We start from the raw sequence: 15055 nt of genomic DNA on the forward strand, positions 1-15055 counted from the left end.
GCGGCATGCTGGGAGGGGATGGCGGTCACTCGGGCTGGAGGCAAGCCTGTGGCACTGTGATGGGCATGCGGGGCTTGGTGGGGGGCTGGCCCACTGTAGGGGGAGGTGGAGTGAGGGGAGGGGCCAGGGAGATGTTCAGGCTTCCAATGTGGGTAGGGGGAGGCCCTCTCCCCTCACTTAGAGCTGCTGTTCTCCAATTCACCAGTGAACTACTAAAGCTTATTTTTCACTGGAGAGATGTGCACAGTGGGTGGGTGGTCTGCAGGGGTCTCCGTGGCTGACGTGGCCCTGCTTGCCTAGGACTGTGTCCATTCCAGTTTGTTGTTACCTCCTTGTTCCATCGTAAAATACCTTTAGTATCGCCTCAGTAGTACTCAAGCTGCACCACGGAGTAAGGGCTCATTTCTGCTTGGAGAAGTTGGGGAACAGTTCACAGAGGGATAGACATTGTATATGAAAGTGTACGTAGGGGGTTATTAGGAGACTGCCAGGTAAAAATAAGCTATGTAAAGGCTAGTGGCATGAAACAGAGGTCACGTCAGAGATCTGGCACGAGATGCTTCCCTTTGGTAAAGCCTGTGAAGGAGGATCACGGGCCCTGCTCTGCTCCCCCCACTCCCAGGCAGATCTGGGCACCCTCTCTCTCTGCACCTGGCAGCAGGATCATTCGACCATGAGCCTACCCTCATGCCTTCCCAGCATTGAAGGGGGGAGCCCCAGTGTTCAACTCTGCACGGTTAGGACCTGCACAGGTGTCTGGTCATGAGTGTTTGGTAAATGCTTATTGAAGATTCAGGAGGGACCCGGGGAGGTCCTGGTCTTTTTTCCTCTCCTTTCCCCTAAGACAGCTTCACTTCCAGATGGCTTCTTACCTCCAGGCCATGGACGGCCCTGGCTCAGACCCATGAGATTCATCAGATTCTGGCTTTCTTGAAAATCTGCCCTGGGGTCCCTTGTAGATGAATTCAGCACCCCACCCCCATGACCTTGGCCGTCCCTCTTTGCTTAACAGCCTAAGACTTGACCCTTTCTGGTCAGGGCTGTGGCAGTTGATGGCTGTGCTCAGTGGACTGGGATCAAAATATTGGGGCTTGGTTCTTGGAACTCTTGGCAAATAGTCAATTGACCTCAGTGCCCGCCATGGGGGTTAGAAGGCCTGAGTTCAGGTTTCAGTTTGGCCTTTCTTTCCCATGTGAGCTCAGGTGGGTTGGTGGGCTGAAGGGCAATGGTCTCCCAGTGTTATTGCTGACTGGCCCAGGTTCAGATATTCGGTGGTTCGAGGGCCCTAGAGTCCAAGGCGGGGTAGGATCCTGCATTTCCTGCTGTTGGAGGCAGTGGGAGCCCAGTGCTCAGTGACTTGGAGCCTTTGTTTTTAGCCACAGCTGATGGCCGGGAAGAATGTTTGGGTTTATGTCCGAGCTTTTCAGCAGTTAGTCAGTGAGCACCTACTGTGTGTATTTTTCCATTTAGTTCTCAGTCTCCAGGGTGGGCTGGGGCGGATTATCAGTCCATTGTGCAGATGAGCACACTGAGGCCCAGGGAAGTCAGGTCAGGTCGCCCACCGGAAGTCTCACGTACGAGACCCCCTTCGAACGAGGTTCTGTTCCGTGGTGGGGACGCAGCTCCGTGCCTTCTCTGCCCATCTGATCTCCTGTCTCCTCTCTCCTGCAGAGAGCCAGCTGCTCCCCGGGAACAACTTCACCAACGAGTGCAACATTCCGGGCAACTTCATGTGCGGCAACGGGCGGTGCATCCCCGGGGCCTGGCAGTGTGATGGGCTGCCCGACTGCTTCGACAAGAGTGACGAGAAGGAGTGCCGTGAGTGGCCTACCCTTTGCAGGGTGGGGGTGGGGACGGTCCAGGGGCTGTGGGGACAAGGGCCTAATCCGGCTCAGACCCTGCCCACCCCACATGCTGCAGGCAGTTAGGTTTGGGCCTCTGGCCGGCAGCCCAGCCCTCTCCACTCTGTAGCTCTGCCTGGGAGCAGCACGGTGGGTGCGGAGCCCGGAGTCCCGGTGGGGACGGAGCCGCGGCTGTGGGACAGCAGAGGACCCCTCCACTGGGCTCTCCTCACCCCACCCTAAGGCGCTCTCTTTGCTTTTGCTTTGCATATGAGGACCCTGAGACTCCCAGAGGTGAGGTAGCTTTAGGGTCTCCCGACTGGTAAGGAGCAGAGCTGGATTTGGACTCAGGGTTGCCTGACCCCAAGGCCCGGGCTGGTAACCATCTTTCACATCCTGTGAGATGTTCTTTCTGGGTAAGTCAGGGGTGGCATCTGGCCAAGTGGCCTGCACGGAGCTGGTAGCCACTAGGCAGTAATTTGCCGCTATTTGACCTTTTCCCTGCTGATGCGGGGAATCCTCTTCAGATGGGCACCCCCAGGAGCTGGGGGTTCTTTCTTATCCTCCCCACCCCGCCTCCTTCTTCAGTGTCTTTTCCATTCTGAGCCCTCAAAATACGCACGAGATTGGAGTCCGCGGTGACCTGCAAGAAAGGACCTGCTGGATGGGAGTGAGGGCGTCTGGGGTGTCGAGTGATCACGCTCCCCGCCCTGGAGAGCAGGGTTCTCTCTTGCTCTAAAGCTCGGTGCTGCGCAGTGAACTCGGCCCTGGCACCCTGGTAGGCGGGAGTGACATCTGAGGAATGCTGGGCCCCAGGGTTCCCTCCTGGGTCACTGCCTCGGGACCACACAGCTGGACGCTGGCTCCTGGCTCGTCCGTGGGCTTTAGGAACCGGGCCGCAGGGCCTCACTGACAGGAGAACTGTGTGTTCTGGCTCTGAATCTGGTCTCTTTCTGGAAGCCAGCTGAGGAAATGGCTGAGGAGATGATAATTTGAACTTTCACGTAGCTGTTCCTGGGATTTGAGGCCCAGTCTGTTGACGCACGGGAAGGAAAACTGGGCCAGAGCCCACCTCCGGAGCTAGCCGCCCAACCCTCATGATGCGCTCCCTTGGGCAGGTCGCCCGTTCAGAGACTGGCCCCGTGTCCATCTCGGGGTCCAGTATCCCTGCTTGCCTGCCCCTCAATCTTCAGAGAAGGTTTGCGAGCTGGTGGATTAGGAATATTTTTGTGTGTGGTTGGGGGGCAGCATTCATTTTATTGCCTGTGACTTTTTCCCAAACAGACCAGTATATATAATGCATTTTTACTTTTGCAGAATTTTTTAAAAAGTATTAATGTCTGTTTCAGCTTTCTCTGTGTCCAGGTCTCCAAAGTTGCTAGCAACGTGATGGGTGTAATTTGAGTTACACACGAGATCGTGTGCGTGAACTCAGTCCATCCAGTTTTGAGCATTATTAAATACTCCACGAAGATGTGGAATGAGCATTTTTGGAATAGGGTCTGTGAGCTCTCGCAAATGCTGATTTTCTGTAGCCGAGCCGGGACATGGAGCACAGGGTCCGTTTGTGAAAGCATGCAGGGTTCGGACCTGCGACTTGAGTTTTATTCCGGCTCTGTCAATAGCAGCTGTGTGGTTAGGGTACTGTGTGACATTCTGTGTCTTGTGTCAGTCCAGTTCCAGGATTTCAGAATTCATGCACAAACTGGAAAAGGTGATGGAAAGAGAATATTTAAAAAAAAAAAAAAAAGATGGGACAGGCAGCAGCCTGGCACTGTTCGGTTTGGTTTGGAACACGCTTGCCTTGGCTGTTCTCAGTCTTTTTTTCCTCCTCATTTCCTACCCTTAACCCCCAGGCGTAATAAAGACTTGACTGGTACTTATTTAGTGTTTGAATTAAAACATAATTTTAAAAAACCGTACACACAAACACACGGCATTAAAGAACCCCTCCTCTGTTGCCTTTCTCTTTTTCCTTTTGTCTTTAAATCACAAGGACAGAACATTAAAAGGTTTAGGTAAGGGAGGGAAGGAAGAGGTCCCTTTTCTAAAACAAATTCTACTTGCCTTTTGAATTTCTTACATATTTCTTCCCAGGCCAGGGGTCGAGGGATGAACCCTGGGGACAGACTGTCCAAATCCCTTCGGTCCCTCCCACCCCCCTGGCCAGATCCCAGCTCGGTGATCTTAAGGAAGTTACCAGGATGTTCTAGACCTTTGCCCTGGGGAGGACTAAACGAGGGTGCCTTAGCCTCCTGATGTCCCTCAGTGTCCTCCTCTCCAAAATGAGAATAACAGGGCTCTGGTAATCCTTTCTGGGAAGGTTAAATGCACGTTGAGCACGCAGCCCCGTGGCTGGGTATCGCAGCGGTATGTAAACGTTAGCGTTACTGGTCAGTCTGTACAAACTGCTTGACGCAGGTGTCGTCATGACGACATGTGATGGAGTAACCTGCCTTTTTCTGCTTCCCGTTGGAGGCCCTTTGCCAGATGGCCATATGTAGCCTTCACGATTGTTGTTTTGTGAGGTCGCCTACTGTGCTGTCACATTGGTGTGGTATACCCTAACCATTGCCCTGTGGTGGGTGTTTAAACATTTGGGGTCCGTGAGGGAGCTTACACGATGGTTTCCGCCCGAGCCAGGCTGGGTCTCACTGAGGTCTTCAGGGTCTCAGCTGCACCATCTTTTCGAGGTCCCTTTGAAAGCAGCTGCTGGAGAATTCTAATGCCACCTCTTTGTCCTTTCTTCGATTCTTCGGAACAGTGTGGTACTTATGGGGAGGAGAGTGAAGGTGGCTGATTTCCTCGCCACAGAGAGGTGGTTGCCTCCTGTATCTTATGGCATAACTTTGGCATTTTGAAGATAGTACACTTAAAAAAGGAGAATTCTTGCCCTTTCCAAAGGGTGAGGGAAGAGCCTGGAGAGCTGTGTCATGGTGGGATATGAGGCGGTGAGAAGCTGTTCTGTGCCCACAGCGGAGGAAGGATTTTCATGAGACAGGAAGAAGCTTTTCTTTTTATGATGAACATAATAAAAATCACCTACTGTGAAAGTTGGGGGAACGAGGAGGAGAAAACAGCAGCATCGCGCCTAGAGTCTGAACTCTAATGGAACCACTGTCAGCATCTTAGAAGTTTTTATTCAGGGCTCTTCCAGCTATAATCACTGTGGGTATGCAGTGTTATATTTTGATCTTTTCCCCCGGCAGCATTTTGACCTTTAAACATTTTAATGTATTTTTTCATATTTCTCTATCCGTTTTCATGCTTAGAAAAATAGTCCATTCACGTGGTGTCATATAGTGTACTGACTCTACATGAAGATTTGGCATTTATGTTGTTTCCAGCTTTCCGCGGTTAGAAATAGCATTCAGTGTTGTGAATGTGAGGGTAGACATGACTTACCCCGTTTTGAGAGATTTCCTGAGGCTAGGTTCTCAGAAGTGAAATTACTGGGTCAAAGGACAGGAGCTTTTTTTTGGTTCTTGAAACCAGTGCCTGTTTGTTTTGCGAAAGGTTCGTACCCATGTGTGCTCCCTCACTGGCAATGTGTGAGAATTCTGGTTTTATTTTCGTCTTGGCAGCTTTGGGTAATACCTCTAAAAAATATTTTTTCTGGCTAATTTAATAGAAAAGTTATACATTTTAATTTTTTTTTTTTATAATCTAAAGAGGTTAAATGTTTTCCTATAGCCCTATTTACTACTCATGTTTCTGACTTTGCGATTTATCTATTAATGGACTAGAATACATTTCCACTCGGGTTGTGTCATTAAATTTTCCTTCTTGTGAATCTGGAGAACCTCCTCCTTAGGGTTTTAAGAGGCTCGTTAGTTTGAGGGAATTTCTGATTTTGGTTGATAAAATGATCATTTTATCTAAACTTTTTTTTTTTTTTTTTTTTTTAGTAGTAAAAGGAGTAGAGATAGTTTAGAAAAATGTGGAAGCCTCACGAAATCAGATATTTTGAGAACTTCCTCTGGGTTGCCCTGTCCCAGGCACTTTGCGCTGTATTAGCTAGCTCATTTGGTTGTCACAAGCCTTATGAGGAGAGGACTGTTGTTATTTCTGGATGGGGGACCTGAGCCACAAAGAGATTGCTAGAGCTGGCCTTTTGTCCCAGAGATTAAGTGCCCATCAGAGACCACAGGCTTTCTCTACCTGGATCTCTGTGCCGAATCAGATTCCTCTACTGCTAACCTGCTTTTGAAAAAAATGTTGAGAAACGTTGATGATGTTCTTCTCTGTAAATGATTTCTGAAATGGCCGTTAGTGCTGTGAGTCTCTGTAAGAAGAGACGGTAGTATCATTACTGACACGCGCTGTCATAATAAAGCAGTCGTCCAGATTTCCGAAACTCACACGTGACCCAGAGTCACGAGCCTTAAGATCTCCTTCCAGTGTGGCGTCGGATTTTAGCTGCTATCGCTCTGTGTCCTGACCACATGGGGGAGAGGTCTTGAGGTTTGAGTTCTGTGTCACAAACTGGTTTTATTTGAAAAAGGAAATTGATTGGTGTCTTTGATCAGGCATGCGTAGACTTTCAAATCTCAGGCTGAGTATATGTGCACGCATATAGGCACGTGTGCACGTGTTGGTGGGGGTGGAGAGGAGATGCGGATGAATTCAAGGATCTTGTCAAATGGGAAGATTTTAATGGCTCTCCAAGTCCAGAGACAGAAAAGTACAAAAATGGAACTTGAATTTTCCTTGCTTTTACTGTCTCCAGCCATTCCTTGAGCATGACTTTTCATTGCTGTGGTGTGATGGCTGAAATCCATGAGAGGTTTCAGAGGTCAAGTCTGGAATAAGGAACGTACAAGAAAGATGAAGGGGGAGGAAATGAGAGGGGGGTGGGCAGAAAGTCTTCCTTTCCTTTTTATCGTCGTTCTCACCTTCTACCTCTAGGTGGCGCCACATGTAATGTTTTCATGTAAGCTGGGTGCTACAGGGCAGGCGGAGATGAGGGGACAAAACTGAGAGTCAGAGGTGTTGTCCATATAAAATGTCCGCAGTAATTCACCTGTTCCACCAGGGCACTAGTACTTGGCTCACATCCAGAATTCCCCCAGAAGACCAGGGAGTGGAAATTTGTGACCTTATGGAAAGGGGGGTTTTGGATGGAGAGATACAGCAGAAGAAAGACTATGAAGACACAGAGAGAAGGTGGCCATTTAATGCTAAAGAGAGAGGTCTGGTGTGGACCTTGCTCACACCCCTCAGAGGGAACCCATCACTTTCTGACAATTTGATTTTGGACTTCTGGCCTCTGGGACGGTGCGATGATACATTTCTGTTGTGGAGGGCACCAAATTGTAACACTTTTATCACCATAGCTCTAGAAAACCCATCCAAGGCATCAACATGTCTCCCTTTAGTTTTTAAAAGATTGTTGCGTGGTGGGGTGCCTGTGTGGCTCAGTTGGTTGAGCAGCTGAGTTAGGCTTGGGTTGTGGTCTCAGGATCCCAGAATCCAGTCCAGCCACACTCCACCGCCCCCCACCCCGAGGTCAGTGTCGGGGTTCCCTGCTCTGCGGGGAGTCTGCTTGTCCCTCTCCCTCTGCCCCCTTCCTCCACCCTGGCTCATGCTGCTGCACACTCTCTCAAATAAGGAAATAAAGTCATCTTTTTTTTTTCTTTTTTAAAAGGTTTTATTTATTTATTTATTTGACAGAGAGAGAGAGAGATATCACAGGTAGGCAGAGTCAGGCAGAGAGAGCGGGGGAACCAGGCTCCCTGCTGAGCAGAGAGACCAATGTGGGGCTCAATCCCAGGACCCTGAGATCATGACTTGAGCTGAAGGCAGCGGCTTAATCCACTGAGCCACCCAGACACCCCAGGAAATAAAATCTTTTTAAAAAAACTGTTACGTGGTGAGTGACAGCAGCCCCACTGCTGTGTCCCAGGTGACATTCACAGGCATCCTGCTTCTGCGTTCTCTTTTCTGTAATAATTTGAAAATAAGACTCGTACTGTTGTTACAGGTTGAATTCCATCTCCCGAAAGATATGTTGAACCCCTAAGCCCCAGTACCTCAGAAAGGGACCTTATTTGGAATTGGGATCATTGAGGATGAATTAGGTAAGGACATACTGGAGTAGTGTGGGCCCTTAATCCAGCATCATGGGCGTCCTTGTAAGAAGACACTGTGACAATATGAGGGAAGAAGGCCCGCTGACGGCGGAGGCAGAGATCAGGGCAATGTAGCTGTGCGTCACGGAATGCCCACTCTGACCGCTGCCACCAGAAGCTGAAGAGAGGCAGGAAGACGTCCACCAGAGTCTTGGAGGGAGCCCTGGTGATACCTCGAAGGCAGACTTCTTTCCAGAAATGTGAGGGAATAAACTTCTATTCCTTAAAGCCGCTCAGGGTACGGTACTGTGCGGTGGCAGCCCCAGGAATCAGGTGCGCTCACTTCCCAGGGGCACTTAAATCCATCCGGGCTGTCATGGGCCCTTTATTACCCACTTCCCGCCGGGCCGCTGTGCCTCCCCAGGCGCCCTGCCCTCCGCTCCTGCTCATGTGGCGACGTCCCTTTTCCTCCAGATCTAGGATCTGGCTCGCTGTGGTTAAGGGCTGAATTTCAAAAGCCTTCTGAAGACATCGAGCTTCACAAAACTGAGCTGGAACTTACAACAAGAGTCTAGAGAGTATGTTGCGGTTTAACGCTCCGTCCATTAAACACTTGAGAGCAAAAGCTCGCTCTTCCTTTGTGGCATCCCTGCGTGGGAGGGATGACCTCTCTGTGTGTTTACGACACCCCTTTTTGAACTCTTTTTGTTTGTTCACATACTTGTTTTAAAACAGCTTGGGTAATTCTGGGCGTGCCCCTCCCTGCCCCCCCACCTCCCCGCCCACTTCACTGAACAGTTTTCATCTCAAATGTGAGACTGTAAATCCCACAGTTGGGAACAGGGTCCTTGGGCCAGCCTCCATGTATGACCTTCAAGGCCCTGGGCACCGTCTTACCTGACTCTGTACCTATTTCCTCATCTGTCAAAGGGAGGTAAGGATGGTCCCCACGCAAGGGGTGATGTCAAAACCAGTAGGTGCTGTGTCTAGACCATGAGCCAGTAGGAAAGGAGCTGACCTTGAACAATAGGCGCTGTTTGCTGGTCTAGCAAGGGTGAAGATCGGCTCTACTGACCACAGGGCACCGTTGTCTTAAATGAGCTGTGTTCGAGGCTTGGAGCTGGGTGCCTGGCACGGGGTAAGCATTCAGTAGATGCCTACCGACATTATTCCCTCAATAAGCCCTGTGGCATTCTTGCTGAAATCCAAGCCCGTTGTGCCATTCCTGGCCCGTGCAATGCTGCGCATTACTGGCCCAGCCTGCCCCTGGCTCCCTTCTTCTAGAACCTCACGTTCCCTTCTCCTCCACCCCCGCTCTTCCTGCTCTCCCCTGGAGAACCTAAGCCATGGCAACACCTTCTTTTGCTGGGTCAGTATCTTCTTTTCGCTTTAAAGAGCCAAAAGAACACAGTCGTGAGCTCTTACAAAATTCTCTTTAGCTGAGAGCCCTAGGGAGCCAGCTGCACACCGCAGCCAGTGCAGAAGGGATAGAAACAAACATCTAAGGGTCTGAGATGAGCCTGGCAGTTCTCGGGGCTGCAGGGAGGGAATTTTCGAGGGAGCTGTCCTGCACGCGGTTGGGGACCTCTGGTTAATAGACCTGTTGGCCCCCGTCCGCAGAGTGGCCGCATCCACTTGCTCCCAGCTCTGCTGCAGCCCCGCACAATTAAGCGTCTAAGTGGATTTTGATGATGGCATTTTGCTTCATTGCCCAAACAGCCTTCTTTAGTGTCCAATCTCCCCCACCACGCCCCGCCCCCGCCCGCCGCCCTTCGCCACACTGGCCTGAAACCCACACTGTGCCCTACAGCGGCCTGCAAGGTTTTTGGCCTAGAACTTGTACAAGCCACAGTCTTCCTGGTCCTCTTCCTGCCCCCCCCCCCCCCCCCCCCCCGCCCCGGGCATGTCCTCTGTGTCCTGCACCCAGGTGAGGCAAGCCTTTCAGTCCAGGTGTTGGGATCACAGCCTAAATTCCCAGGTGGTCACCGACAGCTGCACGCAGACCTTTCTGGCCCTTTGAGCGCTGCTTGACCTAACATGAATTTGACCTGATGGTAACTTTTCTCAAAGGGCCCTGTTTGAAGATGCTGGCGATGTTTTATACCACATGGGGAAACACACAGTGCTCTGAAACCCTCCTAGTGTATCTGTTTGCTAGGCTTGTGGTAACAGAACACCGCAAGCTGGATGGATGGCCTCCAGCCACAGAGGCATTCTCTCATGGGTCTGGAAGTTGGACGTCCAAAGTCAAGGTGCCAAGGTGCCAAGGTGCCATGCTCTCTCCAAAAACGCTGCAGGCCAGGGCCCTTCCATCATTGCTGGCGTTCCTTGACTTCTTTGGCTTGTGGGTGCGACCCTGCAGATTTCTGCCTCTGCCTTCATGGGCCCCTTTCCCTAAACGTCTGTCTCTGTGTAGAGATTCCCCTCATCCTAAAAAGACACGCATCACTGGATTAGGTCCACCTTAATCCATTATCACCTCTTCTTAACTAGGTTCCGTTTGCCAAGACCGTGTTTCCAAGCAAGGTCGCATTCACAGGTTCCCGGACACAACCTGGGGCACCGGGTGAATATAGAGGAGGTCACGCCTGTGCAGTGACCCACAGTGGCCACAGCTCCCTGCGGGGCCTGTGGGCGCTGTTGCTTCTCATGGCCTCCAGTTGGGGTGTTTTGTTGTTGCTTGTTTTACCCTTCCCTTTGTAACATGACGGTCATAGAACAGGAGCAGAAGTGGTTTGAAAGCCTGGGGAGAGGGCATTATATGAGAAAAAGAATGAATATGTTTCAAAAAGCCAGCTCTGTGTGGCCTTCCTTCTATCACCGGGCATCTTGATTGGGCCATTTCCATGATGAAAGAGAACTGCTCTCCCAGTGTGTAGGCAGCCTTGAGCTGCCTCCAGACTGGGAGGGGCTCTAACTGCACCTGCCCTGAGCTCTCTGCCATCCAGCCCACCTGCGGGAAGGGTGGAGGGCTCCCAGCCCCGCCGGCTGTAGTCTGGCAGGTCTCCTCTGTCCTGCTCAAGGACAGCAAAAACACAGATGAGCTGCCAGTGTTTCTAAACTGGGAACTTGCACCTAAAAGTCCAGATCATCAGGTAGGTATTCCGGAAAGATCAGATTTCACGTTGGGATGCTTTCTGCACCCAGAGAAGCCCCACCTGTCGTGCATCCCACCATCTTGTTCATGCGAAGGCCTCCGGTACTTCCGTTCTGAGACACCCCCCTCTTCATGTTTTCCCATCTCTGGAGGGGAGAGACCTCTTATGATGGGTGGGATAGGGGAACATGGTGTCCTACTTGGCCAAGTTTTTTCTTTCTTAGTTGTATGTAAAATAGTGGCACGCCTTGCAATCCGTGGTGTGTTGGATTCAGTGAAGTAGAATTTTCTCTGATCGTTAGCATGCAGTGTCTCAGCCCAAAGGAGTGACATTTCCAAATTAGCAAATGCACCACCTGTGCATTTTCCTTAGGGTGCTTGAGGACAGGGTGCCGATGCTGCTCGGGGGCGGGGTCTGGGTCTGGAATGGTGCTGCCTGGCTTGGATCCTGGCGCTGTCACAGGTGAGCTTTGGGACTTGGATGAGGTCCTTTGCCTCCATTTCCTTAAATTGCATGGAATTCCTGTGAGGATTAATGAGCTTAAAAAATCTTGAAAACTGGGTCCCTGGGTGGCTCAGTGGGTTAAGCCTCTGCCTTCGGCTCAGGTCATGATCTCAGGGTCCTGGGATCGAGCCCCACGTCGGGCTCTCTGCTCAGCAGGGAGCCTGCTTCCCCCTTCTCTCTATGCCTGTCTCTCTGCCTATCTATGATCTCTGTCAAATAAATAAATAAAATATTTTAAAAAAATCTTGAAAGCCTTTCAAGTAGCTGCTGGCACATAGTATGCACTCAGTAAATGCTAGCTCTACTCTTACTGGCTGCATGGAGTCACATTTCTGGTTTAGATCCCACCTCCGCCCCTGGCTAGTCACGTCCCTTGGTGGAGCCTCAGTTTCTTCTTCTGTGAAATGGGAACAGGTGTGAAACGGTGTGTGGGAAAATCCAATGTGCAGGAGCTGACGTCTGCTGCCGAGCAGGCACTGAATAAGACTCACTCTGCCATCTTCTGCCTCTCCCAGTTGTACGTGATCCCCTGAAAGGGAGAGTCTCCAGGGTTGCCCGGGAAGTTTTGATCCAGACTTCGTTGGGCTCCTGTAGTCAGCAGATGTGCCCTGGAAAGTGCTCTGTGGATCCTCCTCTCCGGCAGGTTGTCAAGGCTAAGGAAGGTGGATGGTTCTACTTCAGAAGTACTGTGTCTCTTCAGGTCAGCGATGAACACCTGCCCTTCCCTGAACCATCTTCAGAAGACTGAACCCAGGGACCCCATGATGTTTGTTTTGAGGGGTGTGCTGTGGGGCAGCCCAGGATGGGGGAGCCCCATCCCAACTATGTGCTCTCGAGCCCCCATTGAGCTCCCTAGAGGGTGAGAAGGATCAGACTCTCTACCAGGGTCCTCCTGCCTCTCCCTTGGAACTGGGACAGGAGACCCCAGACTCCGGCTTAGGGGAAGAAGTTGAGGTGTGAGGTACCCTAGAACCCAGAGAAGAACTGAGAGGAATTTGTCCGGTTTGGTCTCTTCCTGGAGGAGAGCAGCTCTTTCGTTTCTGGAGTCAGCCAACAGCCCCAGCTCTTGGAAAGTTTCGTTGTACGAGTCACGGCCCTCCTCCTACCTCCCTGCTGGGGTCATTCCAGTCCTATCTAGTGGCAACAAGGAGCCTCGAATGGCATCTACCAGAAACCCCGTCAGGCCCCTTCTCATTTCCTCTGTCCCTCCCAGGTGAAGCCAGCTGCTGCTGGGGACCTGCCACCACTCTCTCGGGAGCTGCCGACTTCCATGCTCACGCGGTTGACAGCCGAGAAGTTAGTGGCACGGAGTCATCTTGGAGTCCTCTTTTATTTATTTATTTTTTTTAAGATTTTATTTATTTATTTGACAGAGAGAAATCACAAGTAGATGGAGAGGCAGGCAGAGAGAGAGAGAGAGAGGGAAGCAGGCTCCCTGCTGAGCAGAGAGCCCGATGCGGGCCTCGATCCCAGGACCCTGAGATCATGACCTGAGCCGAAGGCAGCGGCTTAACCCACTGAGCCACCCAGGCGCCCTGGAGTCCTCTTTTAAATCAATTTGTGCACAGATACCAGCCTCGCTCCGTCTTGCCAGCCCTCCCCACCACGTGCAGAGAACTCTTTTATTATCGGTGCCATGTGCTACCTTTTCCCTGCCTGCAAGGGGAGAATCTTCACGAACTGGCTTAGAGCTGGGAGGCTTTGAGTTCTTCCCTCACGCTAGAGTGGAGACACACTCTTGTTGCCAGGGTTTGGCTGTAGCCGCACGATGTCGTCGGTGATAACAGGCTCCATAATTGCTAATAAAAGTTAAATGGCAGCAAAATCACAGGACGCCAAAAAAAAATTTTTTTTTTCCTGGCACATCGAGACAAATTTTGCTGATCCAAGTCAGGCTGTGACCGTGCAATCTTTTTATTTTTATTTTTATTTTTAGGCCGACTTGTGCTGTCATCTGTGACACAGCTAGTTTGCAGTTGCCTAATGGCTTCTTAAAAAATTCAGAGACAGATGAGGAAGTAATAATTAAGAGGAAGTGGTGCGTTCATGTAACCCAGACACGTGACCAGAGAGATGTATTTGAGAAGAGTAGTCTTCCACGGTTTAAAGTGGGAGAAGCTGTGGGGGGTTAGGGTGGGCTGGAGAGAATCTTTGAAGTCAAAAGCTAACTGTATACTCCTCTTAAAAAAGCATTTCAGGAACTTGTGGTTTTTTTTTTTTTTTTTAAAGATTTTATTTATTTATCTGAGAGATCACAAGTAGGCAGAGAGGCAGGCAGAAAGAAGGAGGAAGCAGGCTCCCTGCTGAGCAGAGAGCCTAATGTGGGGCTCCATCCCAGGGCCCTGAGATCGTGACCTGAGCCAAAGGCAGAGGCCTAACCCACTGAGCCACCCAGGCGCCCCAGGAACTTGTAACTTTTGACATTGTTAATATCATGTCCTTTGCTATGTATGATTCCGGTAAAGAGTCTGGTAAAATGGAGGGAATGACTTAGGACTAAAAGGTTTTCTAGCATCAGTGGACAAAGGGAAGGGACTGAGATCTGTTCTATGTGGCTATTTCATGTTCTACTGCCTGGAAGGGCATCAGGTTCATTCCAAATTAGAAGGTCTTCTCTTGAGTCCTTTGGAAACGTGTGGCTTGCCTGTGTACCTGAGTTGCTTATTGCTGTCCTCAGTGCCCTTCATTTGGAGGGGCTGGCGGGCCGGGGGGATGAGGGTGTGGAAGCAAATAGGCGATCAGTGTCTCTGATTCTTAGTGGGATTAAATATGCAGGGATCCAACCAAAGACCATCTTGGCTCCTGTTGACTCTTGTCGGGTGGAAGGGTTGTTGTTGGCATCTCGAGTTCTTTTGGGATCCGGCAATGAGCCGGTGATTTTTATTGGCCTCCTGTGCTAAGAGAAAGTGTTCAGGGAAGACAGCCTGCTTACATGGTGACTTTGGGGTGGTCACCCAGTGTGATGTATTTTTCTCTCTTGGCCATTTTGGACATTTTGGCCAACGAGAGGGGAATCTTGCTCCAGCCCGTCACCGTCACTATGCTGCCTGTCACTGGGCCATTTTCTGTCGAGCTCCTGGCACAGCCTGCCCCTTGACACTCTCCCAGATACTCACAATGCTCGCAGAGCCCAGGCAGCATGCGGGCAGTGGCGGGGAGCCGAGGGAGGCTGTGTCGCATGGCAGGGAGCAGATGGTCCTGATGGAGAACATGGCGGGCCTTGGCCACTTGCTGTCTGACATTTAAAAACCAAACCGAGACTGTTCCCAGCTCCCTGGGATGGAGGACATTGGCTAGTCTGATGCTAGGAAGGGGCGAGAGGTACTGTGTCACCTGCTGCCCATAGTTGGGGTATGTTTCTGGGGTACAGCAGTGACCTTGCTGGTGCTTTGACTCAAGGTCGAACTCCGTGCCCACTTCCTTCCCCATCCCTGCTGTCACTCACGTCCTCCCCTGGGGTTCTCCTGGGGTGGAAATGGAGGTGAGCCCCTCCCCCTCTCTCCACTTTCCCAGTTAGCTTCTTCACAGCATGCTGGGATAG

General features: G+C 51.0%; 1 protein-coding gene across 3 annotated transcripts in view; it reads left to right on the forward strand.

Annotated features, from left to right (window-relative positions):
* The window catches only part of LDLRAD3 (low density lipoprotein receptor class A domain containing 3), a 237130-nt gene that overhangs the window by 64964 nt on the left and 157111 nt on the right, over positions 1-15055 (forward strand). For all 3 annotated transcript variants that reach the window (XR_004288960.1, XM_032356433.1, XM_032356434.1), the window contains exon 2: positions 1672-1818. Coding sequence is in view for 2 of the 3 variants with exons in the window: in XM_032356433.1 (XP_032212324.1) it covers positions 1672-1818 (147 nt within the window). In the remaining variant the exon portion in view is untranslated. The remainder of the gene's footprint in view (positions 1-1671; positions 1819-15055) is intronic.

The sequence above is a fragment of the Mustela erminea genome, chromosome 9 (assembly GCF_009829155.1).
Source record: "Mustela erminea isolate mMusErm1 chromosome 9, mMusErm1.Pri, whole genome shotgun sequence".
In the NCBI taxonomy this organism is placed as follows: domain Eukaryota; kingdom Metazoa; phylum Chordata; class Mammalia; order Carnivora; family Mustelidae; genus Mustela; species Mustela erminea.